Source organism: Pipistrellus kuhlii, unplaced genomic scaffold, assembly GCF_014108245.1.
Source record: "Pipistrellus kuhlii isolate mPipKuh1 unplaced genomic scaffold, mPipKuh1.p scaffold_m20_p_15, whole genome shotgun sequence".
Lineage (NCBI taxonomy): Eukaryota > Metazoa > Chordata > Mammalia > Chiroptera > Vespertilionidae > Pipistrellus > Pipistrellus kuhlii.
In genome coordinates, this window is record NW_023425460.1 from 38848985 (window position 1) to 38863972 (window position 14988).

Sequence of the window (14988 nt, forward strand, 5' to 3'; positions counted from 1 at the left end):
GCCAGTTGGGGAAAGACGTTTATCACCCCTCCCCCTCTCATTTCCACTTCCTGAATACACAGTGCAGAGCTAGGAGACTCCAGTTTTTGCCAAGGAAATGTGTCCAGAGCAGGGGTTCTCCAACTTTATGTGCATTAGAATCACTGGGGGCTTATTAAGACAGATTTCTGGGCACTAGGGTGGGGCCCAGAGTATCTGCGTTTCCAAGTCCCAGGTACGGCTGATTCTGCTGGTCTGTCAGTCATGCTTGAGGTCCACTGAGAGACCAGTCAATCCCTCCTCAAGTTGCTCATGATGACTGTTCTACCTTCTTACAAGGAGACAGGCAGCTCTCTGCCCACCCCCCATGCACACCTAGAGCCACACAAACAGAAGTGGGGGTGTTTTGCTCACCATTGCAACAACAGAGAAATGATGAAGTGTGTGAATGTGGCCTCGAATCTTCCCAAAGCACTATGAGGTGCACATTGTGGGGGTCTGTGAAGGGGAGACATTGTGTGTGTGTGTGTGTGGGGGGGAATCTAGGCTGTTTCTCTGCTGTCTTCCAATATGAGCCAAGGTGGGTTCAGATGCAGCTGTTAGATGTTTATAAACAGTTCCTTACAGGTAAATTTGAAGATGGTTCAAGTTCTCAGGTGATAAACAGGAGGCTGTATGTGTATATATGCATGTGTGTGCTGTATACATATAATCTATTATGCCATGCCAGGCACTCAAAGATCACAGGCAGCATCACTGGGCACATGTTGACCACCCCTGCCAGAGGGTGCTCACTTGAGAGAAGGCTGCATCTGAGTGCTTTATAAGGATCCACAGAATGCCGAAACTGGTTTGGCTCAGTGGATAGAGCATCAGCTTGCGGACTGAAGGGTCCCAGGTTTGATTCCGGTCAAGGACATGTACCTTGGTTGCCGGCACATCCCCAGTGGGGAGTGTGCAGGAGGCAGCTGATCGATGTCTCTCATCGATGTTTCTGACTCTCTCTCCCTCTCTCTTCCTCTCTGTAAAAAATGAATAAAACATTTAAAAAAAGGATCCACAGAAAACAGTGCTTTAATAATATGCTTGCCTTCCTTAAACTAGTATTTTTGAACAATTATTGACTTAGTAGAAAAAAACCAACACTTCAGTATGTATTTTCATCAACTTTATAAAACTATGCATTCTCATCCGAGTGCAAAGGAGTTTTTACAGACACCCAAAGAACGTATCTGTGATGAGAACATTTATTTTCTAAGGGGAGCAACAGCTGAGACATAGCTATATGCCTACCTCCCCGGAGCTTGATCCCGGTTCCAGAGCTCTGAGTCAGTAATAAACCACTCACTGAAGGCTTGTAAATTTATGTAAGAGAGTTTCTTCTAAAGCATTTTAATAAAGTTCTGTGTGAAGTCAAATAAGAACAAGTGTTTGTATAATAAATTACATGTAGGGAACTTTTAAATACAAGTGCAAGACATCAAGAATATATTCTTTTTTTTGGTTTATTAAAACAAAACTACAAGTCTGTGCTTCTTACAATACATTATTAACAGGCATAAAAATCAATTAATGTTTCCAAATAAGTGCTGCTCACAAAATCACACAGTGTTATTTCACAGTGAGAGTAATTCCTTTTACAATTCAATGTTTCTCTGTACAACAGGCACATAGTTTAATACCTTCCCTCAGGGCATTTCTGTGCTTTAGGTGTTTAGAAAGAAATTCAAAAGCCTCTTCCAAATGCAATCATTAGTTTGTATTAAACTAAAAAGCCAGATGCCAAGTCTCCAGTTCCTAAAAAGTGTTTTAAAAAAGATTTACATCCAAATTAAGTTTTATAAACTTCAGTCATAGGTCCTGTCACTTCTAAATACTAGAACTATCTGTGGATAAAAATCTACATTCAATTGTGCAATTTTTTTTTTCCTTCTAAATCTGAATGAAAATCTTACCCCAGTTAATCTGTGTTAATTTTGCTGCTTTCAGTGAAAAAGCCGAGACCACTGACACTGATCCTTCCCACTGAGGACAGGGCCTGACCACCTGTCTTGGTTTTCTGTGCTGTCAGTAGGGGAGGAAATAGCCATTAAATTAAGGTGACCAGATGTCCTGATTTTTAACAATTTGTCCCACGGTGTTTTAAAAAAAAAGTCCCGATTTTTGGAAAGATTCTTTTAAATCTTTTTAAAACGCCAAGGGACGCAGGACAATTTGTTAAAAATCAGGACTGTCCTGATCTGGTCACCTTACACTAAATGTAACACCTGCCTCAACACCCTCTCAGTTACTGTTGTATCCCCTTAAAGATACAACCTAGTGTTCCCCAAAATGTTTTCCAGGGGGAACCAGTGAGCTGTTCCCAGACCTCTGGAAGGGGAAAGGGCCCTGGGGTCGCTGGTGAAAGGCTGCCGTCCTCCCAGACCCTGCGCCCTCACTGTGCTGAGTGCACGGAGTTCCCAGGAAGAGGACCACGGCCAAACTTGCTTTCCCAGGGACACTTTCTTCTGCAGAGCAGCCGCCATCCCGGAGCACCTGCCCCCGAAAACAACGGGAAATGCTTCCCTCCGGGTGACGGGAATTCCACAGCTGAGCCTGTATTCCCGGCCTTTCCCAGGTGGTCTCTCCACTCAGAGGGAGGCTCCTCGTATTCCTGTCACTAGTCCCACACATTCCACTCTAGTTCTTTCCCTTTGTTTTTCTTAAAATGTAAGAGATCAAAAGCACTTCCCTTTTTCTGAGTGACTTGGGACATTCTCTTTTTGAAAGAGTGCAGTTTCATATCGTTTATGGTTGGAGTTTTTTGTTTGTTGGTTTTGTAACTTGACTCACAGCCTTTCCCTGGAGGCATGCATTTCAGATTCAGAGAAATGCAGAGTAAACGGTAGTAAATTATTTACAAGCACCTAGTTTGTTTAATCGTACATGGAGCCATCCGCTTCGGGGAAACAATGAGAATAAATCTAAGCAAAGCTGGAAACCTTACAGCCATACGGGTGTTCTCGCAACGAGGGTCAGCTTGCTTGGGTGAGCATAACTTTGGTTGAGATTTTTCTTCCTTAAAAAGGGTTTGAAGCACCAGTTAATTACAAAAAAAGGCATGCATATTTATTCTCACAGTGAGCTGAGTGGCGAGAGACCCAGTGAGCCATACATTACATTCCCCAAAGCATCTGATTAGATTCCTAGCAAACAAACCAACCAAGAGGGAAACTGAGGGAAACAGCCAGGGGAGCCGAAGCCGTGGTCCCTGCTCGGGCTGGCCCGGCCGCGGCTCCAGCAGAATCACAAGCAGGGCAGCAGCGTCAGCCACTAGGAAGTCTGCCAGCAGTGACATTCCGGAGGGGAGAGGCGGTGTAAGTAACCTTGGTCGCTAATTTAGGGGATGAAGTCAAGAGTCTAGATGTTGGCTGGCCCCCATAGGGAGCACCCAAGGGGATAACTAAGCCTCCCCATGTTCTCCCCCGGACATAGAATGCCCGGTTAGTAAAGCGGAAGCCACAAGGTGAAGCCCACACTCCACCCCGGAGCCGACAACACTGACGGTAGCTGAATGGTACACGTTTCCTACTAAGAAAGTATGTTCCAAACGGGGGATCTGCAAAGAGTGGGGGTCGCAGCAGCACAACCTTATTGCTATGAGTTCCAAATGAGACATTTCATTCAAAGTGAAATATCAGTCAGTGCCTTTCCTCTCCCAAGCACAGAATATTCATGAGATACGATTAGTGTTTAAAATCCAAGCTTATGAAAGCACAAACTTCATTCTCAGTACTTCTATATTAAATTCAAAGACAATATGCAATATTCATTAGGAGGGTTCCTCGTCCCGTAATACCTTGGAGAGGAGGAATAATGAGCTGTGAGAAAATGTTTTAATATCACATCTTAAATCACCAGAAATTACCAAAACTGATGAACACTTAATGCTCCCCGCTCACAAAAAGGCACCTCTATTATGAAGAGACAAGTTTTCATGATTTGCCGCTACGTGGCGTCAGGGTTGAGGCATATTAACTCGTTAAATTTTTAAAGAACCTTGATTTTGCCTCCCAGCTAAAGATCCATAAATGTCTCCAACCATTCACCAGGCCACCACGAAGGCCGCACGGGTGGCACACTGCCCGCCCCAAGTGGGTCCCAGGCCCCCAGCCAGCCTCACACACACACTGTGTGCAGCACAGGAAGCCCTGTGCATGCAGCCTCGGCCAGAGCCCTTTCTGCACCAAGTCTCCCAGGCCGTGCCAACCACGCTGGGACAGCCGTACCTATGAGAGGCGGGGACCACCTGAGGGGTGGGAAAGGGTACAGCCATGAAACGGAAGTCATTCCTAAATACTTGCTGGTCATTTAAAACACAGTGGTACATTTTTATCTGAGCACAAGTTTTCCAAGTCAGTTTTCTGGCCGAGCTCACCTTGAATCTTGCCAGCCTGGTGTCAGATAATGTCATCATGCTATCTCCATCCCTGACCTAATCTAACATTGTGTTCTCGCGCAGCTCTGAAAACACGTCCTCAATCTGACCAGCGCAGGCCAGCACAGGGATACCTGGGTGGGATGTGCACCTGCCCATTCTTTCATAAAGCACTTTGGGTTGACAATTATTTTTAAAGGAGGATTAACAGTTAATCAGAAAATATACCAATGAATTCCCGACAGCATTATGTATCATCAAGATTCAGTTCAAGAATACTATTTTGTCCTTCACATTAATTAGTCCTTAACAGTTATATTTAAAATGTAAATCTTTAATAAACTCCAAAATCTTTGCTGAGATTTCATTCTGTAATCTACTGATTAGAAACTGCAAGCGGAGGCTGGGGGCCCCGGAGCGCTATCTGCGGGCCACTGTGCGCCTTGGAGTCAGGATGGTCACAGGCCCACGAGGGGAGAAGGCACTTGCTTTCCAGGAGGCCACGGCAGGGTAGGGCGGGCCTGGCCGCAGGACGCACCTCCCACCTGGAGCCATAAAGGGCTGAGCCTGCCAGGGGCCATGCACGCCCTTCACCTGCCGACAGCTCATTGCTACAGCACCACAAAGCTCAGGAGATATTCCAGGAGTTTCTGCCGGTTGCACTGAGGTAGGAAAGTGCTGCTGAGTTCCAAAATAGACACTCTCTTTTGTTTGGTCTCTTTGAAAACCTAGAGAGAAAGTTTCAATTAAATGCAAAAAACAAACAAACAAAAAAAACACAAACCACAAACAAAAACTAAACAAAAAAAAGGACATTCCCGTCACCAACCCTAACTGGTGTCTGAAACCCCAGAAGCAGTAGGTCATAACAAACTGTCTCCTGCCTTTAAGCACAAGCTCTGCCCGTGTCTGCGAGCAGGGTTGTGGTGCAGGTGTGGTGCTGGTTTCGGGGAGGGCAGCCAGTGCACTAGCCTCTTCCGTTTATGGTGGAATAAAGTCACGGTCCCTGTCAAAGCCCACTGGTACCTCTGTGGAACCCAGAGCCACGTGATACGAGAAAGCACAGCACAGCTGAGGATTCTTCTAGAAATACTTAGGAGTAAAATACAGCAAAATCAGTCAGAACCATGGGGCACCATCAACACCCCTGCCCAGCGGCCAGAGCATCTGGAAACACAGGGACACATTCTACGCAAACAGGTTTAGAATGGAGGTGAAAATCAGCAAAACTCTGGAACTTTCAAAGAAAGCTGCACTGGCAGGCCTCACCTTTAACATGCCCCACACATCCCCAAAAAGGCCTTCAGGGCTAATCCAGCAGAAACGGCTCCTCTCGGGGTCCACCCCCCCCCCCCCACCAAAGAGGGCTCAGACAGACCAGGTCTAAAGGGGAAGAGGACGGAGGTTAACACGTGCTTTTCTACCACAGCACGGGCACTTACCCCAATATCCTTAAACATTTTCACAGCATTCTTCACGAGACAGTATGTGGCACTCTCAGCTGTAGAGAAAGAGTGAGACCCTGTCAAATGTTCAGCCCAGCAAAACCCACATCCACAGTGAGAAGTGCAAAGGCCAGAGCACCAGAGCGAGTCAGCAGCGGGCAGCTCCACGTTAAACCAACTTTACCATCTTTTAAGGGGAAAAAAAAGGAGAGAAGAATAAGGAGAAAGAGAGAGCAGGAGGGAAGGAGGAAAAGAGATAGGGAGAGAGGAGAAAGGAAGGGGGGAGAAAGGGAAGGAGAAATAATTAAAGCATCTGCCTTAAAGGGGTTTTGTGAGAATCAAAGGAGATGCGTAGAAATCCATGTTTGATGCACAAGTGATTGCTGCAGCAGTGGGGCCAGAAAGAGTACAAGGCTGGAGGTCAGGAGTTCCAACCCAGTTCTGCCCAGGAACCAGCTATGTGACCTGAGTGGCTGCGTCATTTAGAAAGTGACCGATCTAGATCGGATCTGCACATCTCTCTAGGTAAAAGCTCTATCTCTAGGTCCCTCTGTCTCTAAAAACTCCTACTCACAGTTGTTTCAGTTCTAAACCCTAAGTGTATAAAATGCTGCCCCCACGCCAATCACGCCTTTACACAACAGACAATATCAAGTGCCAGCCAGGAGGTGGAACAACTGAGCAGGCACAGCTGGTGGGAGTGCCAACTGGCCCACCAAGTGGGCACCATCTGGCCGGACCTACTAACGCTGAACCTACACACCCTGTGACCAGGCAACTCTGCTCCTGGATATGCACCCAACCTGATGTGAAACATGTCCACCCGAAGATGTGTGTGCAAACCTGTGCCAAACAGCCTACTCCCAGGGACTCTGAACTGCCAACAGCCCAAACATCCATCAACAGCAGATTGTTGAATAAAATGTGCTAAATATTCATACAATGGGCAACTACAAAGCAATAAGAATAAACAAACAACTACATGCAGGAACCTCACAAATGATGGGACTATAGACTGAGAGGTCAGCCCAAAGTCCAGCAAGGATGGGGAATGGTGAGGCTCTCCCTGTGCCCCGCAAGACATGCATGTTCAGATAAGCCACTCTCATGTGTGAAAGCAGGATCACTGGCCCATCTTGAAACCAATAAAACCCCAAAGGGAAAAATTTGTCATTTGGAATCTCCAGAAGCCATATCTCCTGACTGTGTGTGTGTGTACTAGGCGTGTCATCCTACTGAGAGAAAGTACCTGACCTCTCAGTCTATAGTCCCATCATTTGTGAGGTTCCTGCATGTAATTGTTTGCAATTCCCCCCTATAACTAGCATTTCTGTAATCTAAGAAGTCAGAGATTTCAAAGAAGCCAAACCAGTGGCACGCGTACCATAGGCGGCAACATTTTTTTCTGTCCTGGTTATGAGGTATTTGTGCAGCCTCTGCAGGTACTCCGGCTCGGGGACGGGCCCGCTGAAGTTGTGGACGAACATGGCAGCGGAGCTGTAGGCCTCCAGCAGCGGGCCCAGCAGCCTCTGCAGGAAGGTGATGAACTGCTGGTGCTCCTTGGATTGGCTCACCTGAGAAAGAGCAGAGACAACACATAAGGAGGCACAGCAGCAACGGCACGCTGACAGGGGACCCTCCTGGGAGAGCCAGTGACTGCACAGCGCTGCCTGCCACTCGTGCGCACAGTGGGAAACGACTCTCGGTGCTGAAATGCGTTCTTTTTCGCAGTCATTGACTTTTACAGGACTTGAGATTTGCATGCATTGAGCAGCTGCCTAGAAGGAATCTCGGTATTTGAAGAGCACAATTATGACACATTGTCATCACTGAAAGTGGCTGGTCCTGAGGTTAATCTCTATGGGGCTGGAAGCCTGTCTCAACAGTTACTCAAGGACACAAAAAGGTCACATGACAAGATCACAAGATCATCTCTGTCCTCCCTAGTCCCCACTTCCTGGCACCCCCCATCGTCCTTCAGCCCAAAGTCCAGCAAGGATGGGGAATGGTGAGGCTCTCCCTGTGCCCCCCAAGACATGCATGTTCAGATAAGCCACTCTCATGTGTGAAAGCAGGATCACTGGCCCATCTTGAAACCAATAAAACCCCAAAGGGAAAAATTTGTCATTTGGAATCTCCAGAAGCCATATCTCCTGACTGTGTGTGTGTGTGTGTGTGTACTAGGCGTGTCATCCTACTGAGAGAAAGTACCCACTTAGGGTATTCAGAAAAGATGGGTCATTATTACTGATCTCTAAAATTTTAAGTTAGACAAAATTTATTTTCTAAATGAGGGACAACCAAACTTCTAAATATCCAAATTTTCTCCTGTGATAGGATTTGTTTTCATTGAAGGCAAACAGCTGATGCAGAACATTCAGAAGGGATGGCAAGACTGACAATGGCTCAAAGGAGCAGCCAGGCCAAGGACAGTGGGGTGGTATTCTCTCCCACAGCTGGTGTGGTACCCCCTTGCTTGGTGACTGAACACAAACACGCCTCTTTAGGCATGAGTGCGCGTGTGGGCACACATCTGCACCTGCCTGTTCTGTGCGAGGTCATGAATGGCACCATCTAGGACATTCACCTTTCTCAATGTCCACTCTTGTTTCCTCTTCCATTCAATTATACTCAAGCTGAACAATTTCAGGTATTAATTCAACAGCTCAAGAGCCTTTATTCACTAGGCAGAAAGCACCACGCTGGGCTGTGGGTGCTTTGGCTATGAATGAGTCACCAGGGTCCCAGTTTATCAGCCTCATTAGCTAGTGGAAACATGAACCTCAAGTCATCACTGTAAAGTCCTCCAGAATTCTTCCCCAAAGTACCTTCAGGTAGCAGTCTCGCTGCTCCTCGCCAAAATCACTGTCTTCGTCTTCTTCATCACTTCTCCAGGACAAAGGTTCGGGAAGCTTCTTGTCCCACTGCTGCTCAGCAAGACCGGGGCTGACATCTTCCTGGTCATCTTGCTATGCCAGGGGACGAGCAAGAGTCGGCAAATAGTCACAGGCACACGCCGCTGCCAGCTGGACCCACCACGGCAGCTTCTCTCATTCCCTCTCCACGCCTCTCTGCCCACCACTTACAAGGTCCATCCACCTCCCTCTCCAAACTCAGAATCACTCAGGAGAGCGAGGAAAGAACAAAGGAAAGGGGGGGGGGGGCGCTACCAAACACATCAAATAACAACACCTTCACCTTTTCTAGGCCATACTCACTCTACTACATTTACCAACATTGAAACAAAATCTCAAAACAGAAAAATGCATATGTGCAAGCTACAAGCACACTGAGAGGTAAAACATCTCATCTTAGAACAACTTCAGGACCCGGAATTGTCAGGATATGTTTTAGACAACACCATTTACACAGAAGGAACCAAACGTCACACAATCCCTAAGACGTTTACTCTCCCCATGCTGACTTTTCTCTTCTGTAGATTTGACTACAAATCTAATGTAATTACCAGTTACAATAATGGGTTGTAATATTGATTAAAGTAGTTGGTGGAAAAGAAAAGAAATGAAGAGCAAGAAACTAAACAAAGGCGAGCGATTCTCCTTACCTCTGCAACAGTGAGAATGCCGTACTGGATGAACCTGCCCACTGTTTCATGGCAGACTTGGTAAAACGTCTGGCAGGGCTGGAAAGAAGAGACATTTCAAGGTCAATGTCACGATCCTATACCTCTTTTAGTAAAAACAGAAAAACACGGTACAAAGTAGCTGCCAAATGTTTCCATGATATAACCTACCTTAGGACTGGGCCAGTCCTATGATTTCCAATGCCCACCCTCCTGGTAAATGTGGGTGGTCATGGGCAAAGCCTCAGAAGAGGCCTCGTTCTCCAGACTGGCAGAGCACATAGTGTGGCAACACCCAAAAAAGGGTGCTCCCAAGCTCAGGCTCCCCCCACCCCAAGGGAAGCAGCCCTTAGAGGGGCCGCTTGTCACACCCCACCACCTATTCTTCTTCTTTATAAGACAATTTCTCTGCAAAAGCTGTCAAAGGTTTGTGTAGATATTGTACACAAAGGTGGTGGATGAGGAAACACAATGTCCAATATTCAAAAAAGATCCAGGAAAAGGATAAAGGCAATCTTGAGAGCCTATTTACCCTCTCCCTTCTGAGTCCCCACCCCACCCTCCCAAGGCTGAGGCAGAACAGATTCCCCAACAGGCCCAGCAACATGCTCCTATGAAGAAGCCCGTGGAGGTGGTCCCTCATCACACACATGCTCACAGATGTCCCACGTGCAGGACAGAAGACTTTAAATAGAATGAGTTCTACCTGTTGATGGCTTTGAAGAAAGAGATCTCTACTGCTTAACATGTATGCCTCCTTATAAATGTCTGCAAGTGCGTGGACATAACATGCATGCTCATCAGGACTGCGGGGCCTCAGTGTCCCCATTTGTAAAGTGAGGATGGGGCTGAGATGATTTTAAGACTGTTTCTGACTCTCATCATCTGTGGTTCCATCATCCAGGAATGAGAGTATTAATTATTTACAAACCTCTGACCCAGCGCTTTATGTGGAATAAGAGCTCGGTAACCTTGGATCTGACTGATGCCGAATGTCAACCAGTTGCCCAACACACCTCACAGGGCACAAAGCGGTCACCGGAGCAGTGACCCCAGAAGCCACATCCACACAATAAACAACATATTAGTCTAGAGGTCAGGAGTAGAATGCAAAGCCTCAGTAGTAGAAAAAAACAAAAGTTGGTTTATTCTATATAATGAGAGAAATATGCTAATTATCTGTCAAGCCCTGACAACTGCATAACCACTGAATCAGGGATCAGCAGGAGGGTGGGGCAGAGAGCTCCAGGAGGGCGGGGCAGCGAGCTATGAGCAGGGGAGAGCTAACAGCAGTGGTGGGCAGGTGGCCAGCTGAGGAAAGCAGCAGCAAGCTACTCATATTTTCATAAAAATGCTCCAGAAAAAGAGAACAGGCAAAGAGTTGTTACTTACGAGAGAGATGGTGCCCTCGTTAGACAGCAGGTAGCACAGGCTGGCTGCCTTCCGTACCAGCTGCTCCTGGCTGATCAGGGTGGGGGCCCCAGCGGCAGGCGCGCCTGCACCCTTCTTGTTCAGGACTGCGTAGAGGCTGCAGGCTGAGGAGAGGAAAGCATCAGTGAAGCTGCTGTCTCAGAGCTCCAGGAAAACTTCAACTGGCTCAGAGAGCTCGGACTACCTTACTGGACTGTGACATCAAAAATAATTCCCTGCATTTCAGGGTGAAATGTAAGTAAATCCCCTTAGGACTTACTTCTCATGAGTCCATGTGAAGTCCAGCTCCATCCAAGGCCTTCCTCTGGGGCCCATTCCCTCTGTTCTCTTTCTGCCCGTGCCCCTGATCACAACTGAGCCCCAACACTCACATCACCACCCCGTGTCTGTCTCCTCTCACTCAGTCTTTCAGCTCCTGGACGGCAAGACACCTTACCTCTCTCCCTCAATCTTAAGTGTAATACTATGCCCTAACTCATGAGCTACAATACTTACTGAATAATAGATGTAAAAATAAGCTACAAACAGTGATACAGATTATATTCTTATTTGAAGTTTAAAAACAGAGCAACACGTTCCCTCAACCAGGGGTTATCATCCAAACCGAAGTAGACCCCAGGGTGTTTTAGGCCCTCGTATTTTCTATGAAAATGTTCCAGGGCCCAACATACCTATGATGGCCTCCATGATAAAGACGTGCAGGACACCGTTGCTGTAGAAGTTAAGTTCAAAGACTGATGGGACAGTTGTGCTGGGAGTAATAAAAAACTCATCGTTCCTGCTGGTGTGCGAGATTGTGACGCAATTTCCCAACAACTGTATGGCATGTATGACCACATCTTCGGAATTTCCCGAGAACCCCAGGTCAAAATCACGGGCCAGCACTTCTTCCTTCATCACAAAGAAGTCCTCCACCAATGTGGAGAGATCAATTCCCTAGAGAAACACACAGAAATGGTCTCATGACAGTGGAAAACTACTTCCCAAAAGGCTGAGAGGCTGTTCAGAGGGTTTTTTTCTTGCCTTGGCTTTCCTGCAGCTTCATGTCAGCACATACTGAAAAGGGGTCACACCATCAATGCAGAGAAAGTAAAAAAAAAAAAAAAAAAGGATTAAAAAGCCAGTCCCCCATAACGTCAAGAAATTGATATTCCGCCTCCAGAGAGCACTCTAGCCACACATGTGATATGAGCACATAAGATCACAGAGAGCAGAAGCCACCATCTGAAAGTAAGAAGTGCTTATTTTTAGCAAGAATTTCCCCTTATTAAACACCTATCTGACAAATACTTATTGGGTGCCTATAGATACTGGCACTGTATTTGGTGAGAACATGACAGACACAGCCAGTCCCGTCTTAGCATAGTGCATTGTGGTCTTAAACACAAATCAAATAGCAGGAAAGCCATTTGCTATCTGCATGTCAATTAAAATATGCTTTATTTATATTAACTATACCTCTCAAAGTATGTCTATTACTGTGTGTGTGTGTATGTATATGTTGTTATTTACATTAACCATACCACTCAAAGAATGCCTTACTATTACTGTATCTATAATAATGAAAGCATAATATGCTAATTAGACTAGACATTTGGAACGAAGCCGCAGTAGATGGGCTGAGGCAGAGGCTGCTGCCACGGCAGCTGAGGAGCCTCTTGCACAAATTTTGTGCATCAGGGCCTCTTATATATATATGTGTATGTGTGTGTGTGTACATATGTACATGTACATATGTGCATATACATATATATACACACACACATAACTCAGTCTCTGAGTTTTTTTCATGTAGATTTTGTCATTGGATTTGTAAGTTCCTGTGGGCAAGGTTCTTGGCTTATATTACTGTTTGTCTCACAGTCCTGGCCAGGAATGGGCCAAATCTATCAGAGCATCAGATCTGCACAGCTGACAGAGCAGTCTCACGCGTAGTCTGTAGCTTCAGGTGATGCGGCGGACATACCTGCCTGTGTCTGTAGAGCAGCAGGCAGGCCACGATGTGTGTTGACATAATGGCACAGGATTTGCTAGCAGCTGAAAGGCAAGCACAGAGCTTCAGTTTCACTTAAAAAAAAAAAAAAAAAATATATGTATATATATATATATATATATATATATATATATATATATATATATATATCTGGGCCATTAGAGATCACTATCCGTCATATAACAGAATTCAGTCTAAGGTAGGTGCACCTTAAATTGAGGATAATGGAGTTTAGTTACTGAATGACCTGGAGACACCTTTATGAAAATACCAAGACCCAAAGCCTGAGCCCAATCTCCGAGCTCTACAGCACATCCCACTGCTATTTCTTGACTTGTCCCAGGTGACAGTCTACTGTAACTATACTTCCATACTCATCCCACAGGCCGGAAAGTCAGGAAATCTGGGCACAAAACCTAACTTCTACGCTGACTAATTTCACAACTTGGGGGAAATTACTTAAATTCCCAAGCCTCAGCTTCCTCAGGGGAAAAATGAGAGCGCGGCCTAGTCCATGGGCTGCGTGAGAATGAAATGGATGGCCTGCCACAGGACCCACAGGGATGCTGCTCCATGTATTTTCACCTCCTCTTTCAACCCGGCCCAGAGATAGGTGAGAGGTCGGGAAGAAGGGGACGTAAATATTAAATACATTTGAAATGACTCTAGTCCATACACAATACTCTGAGTTTGCAGAAAATTATAATCATATAAATCAAATACGAGAACATCTGTAGAATAATCTGAACTAAATGCCATTGGGGAGTTTTCTGATATGAAATACTTCATTCACAGCTGATATTGTCTCCAGTGTTTAAAAAAACAAAACAGTATCCAGTACTATATTTACAGCCATCAAAAAGAACATTTATAAAGAGGTTTAAAAAAAAAAAAAAACATAAATGCAAATGTGTTACAAATGGAAAAGAGCACAAGGTAAAATTGCCAGAAGGATTTTTAGAAACCAGATTGCAACAATGCTGGTTACTTGGACAGTGGGTTTTGTTTTTATTTTCCAACTCTCCAGCATTAAGGATGTATTATTTTAGCATCCAGAATCCAAGCACAAGAGACACGTCAGATGAGCCTGAGAAAGAACACTCTGTGCTCTGTCCCGCACGAGGCAACAGCAGCTGAAGTGGAATGAGCCAGAGAAGGCATGGACACCAACACCGGCAGGAAGTGCTGAGATTTGGAGCTGATGGGGGATGGAGTGGAGACAAGAAGTGGAGACAGGAGCCTACTGGGCTGCATACCAAGGGACTGAGATGCTGCCCCAGGACTATAAAGCCACATCTACCGCATGACAGGACACTGCAATCTGGTCCTTAAGGAAGACTGGCTCTGCACTCACCGCACTCCACTCTGGATCCCTTCCGCATAGTGTTTATGTACAACTACCCCCCTGAGAACAGCACAGGCTCTGTAGGTGCTGAGCCACTAGCTCCTCAATCTGTATCCCCACAGCTAAAGCAAACATTACACAGAACAGCCCCTCGATATTTGAGCTGCACTACAAGTTAGTTCAAGGAAACACATTCATGAGCAAAAGAGATAACAAATCACTGTGGCAGTGCTGTATATTATTAAAGCATGAGCACCACTCATCGGGCACTGTGTGAGATGTTTTACTCGATGACCCACCACATCACCTTCTGGCTAATAACCCATCTATCACCGCCTGTGTGTGTATCAGGTACCAGAACTAGAAGTGGAACCAAAGCAGAGCAGATTCCCGAACCTGTACGGTCTGCCCTGCAACACGCTGGTCTGCACCGCAAACCAGACTGTTGCTCCACTTACTGAAGAGGATGTGCTCAGCCAGATTAGCGATCAGTCTCCTCCGGAATGACTCCTCTGTCTCATTGCTGGAATCGTCAGGGGACGGCTCAGCACCTTCAGCAGCAGCATCATTGGGTCTGAAAAAGTTCCTTAAAAATTAGACTTCTGCAATCCCACTCTTTCACAAAGCAAATTATGATGGCCTAAGGCCATGGTCGGCAAACTGCAGCTCGCGAGCCACATGTGTCTCTTTGGCCCCTTGAGTGTGGCTCTTCCACAAATTACCACGGCCTGGGTGAGTCTATTTTGAAGAATTGGCATTAGAAGAAGTTTAAGCTTTAAAAAATGTGGCTTTCAA

The 14988-nt window shown here is 46.1% G+C and overlaps 1 protein-coding gene across 3 annotated transcripts in view; it reads right to left on the minus strand.

Moving 5' to 3' along the window:
• Window positions 1-2632: 2632 nt before the first annotated feature.
• The window catches only part of GPAM (glycerol-3-phosphate acyltransferase, mitochondrial), a 51268-nt gene continuing 38912 nt past the window's right edge, over window positions 2633-14988 (minus strand). For all 3 annotated transcript variants that reach the window (XM_036438999.2, XM_036438998.2, XM_036439002.2), the window contains 9 exons: window positions 14652-14767; window positions 12822-12892; window positions 11527-11791; window positions 10817-10959; window positions 9407-9484; window positions 8670-8810; window positions 7226-7415; window positions 5839-5897; window positions 2633-5124 (listed from right to left, as the gene is read on the minus strand). In XM_036438999.2, coding sequence (XP_036294892.1) covers window positions 5008-5124; window positions 5839-5897; window positions 7226-7415; window positions 8670-8810; window positions 9407-9484; window positions 10817-10959; window positions 11527-11791; window positions 12822-12892; window positions 14652-14767 — 1180 coding nt within the window. In that variant the 3' untranslated portion in view covers window positions 2633-5007. The remainder of the gene's footprint in view (window positions 5125-5838; window positions 5898-7225; window positions 7416-8669; window positions 8811-9406; window positions 9485-10816; window positions 10960-11526; window positions 11792-12821; window positions 12893-14651; window positions 14768-14988) is intronic.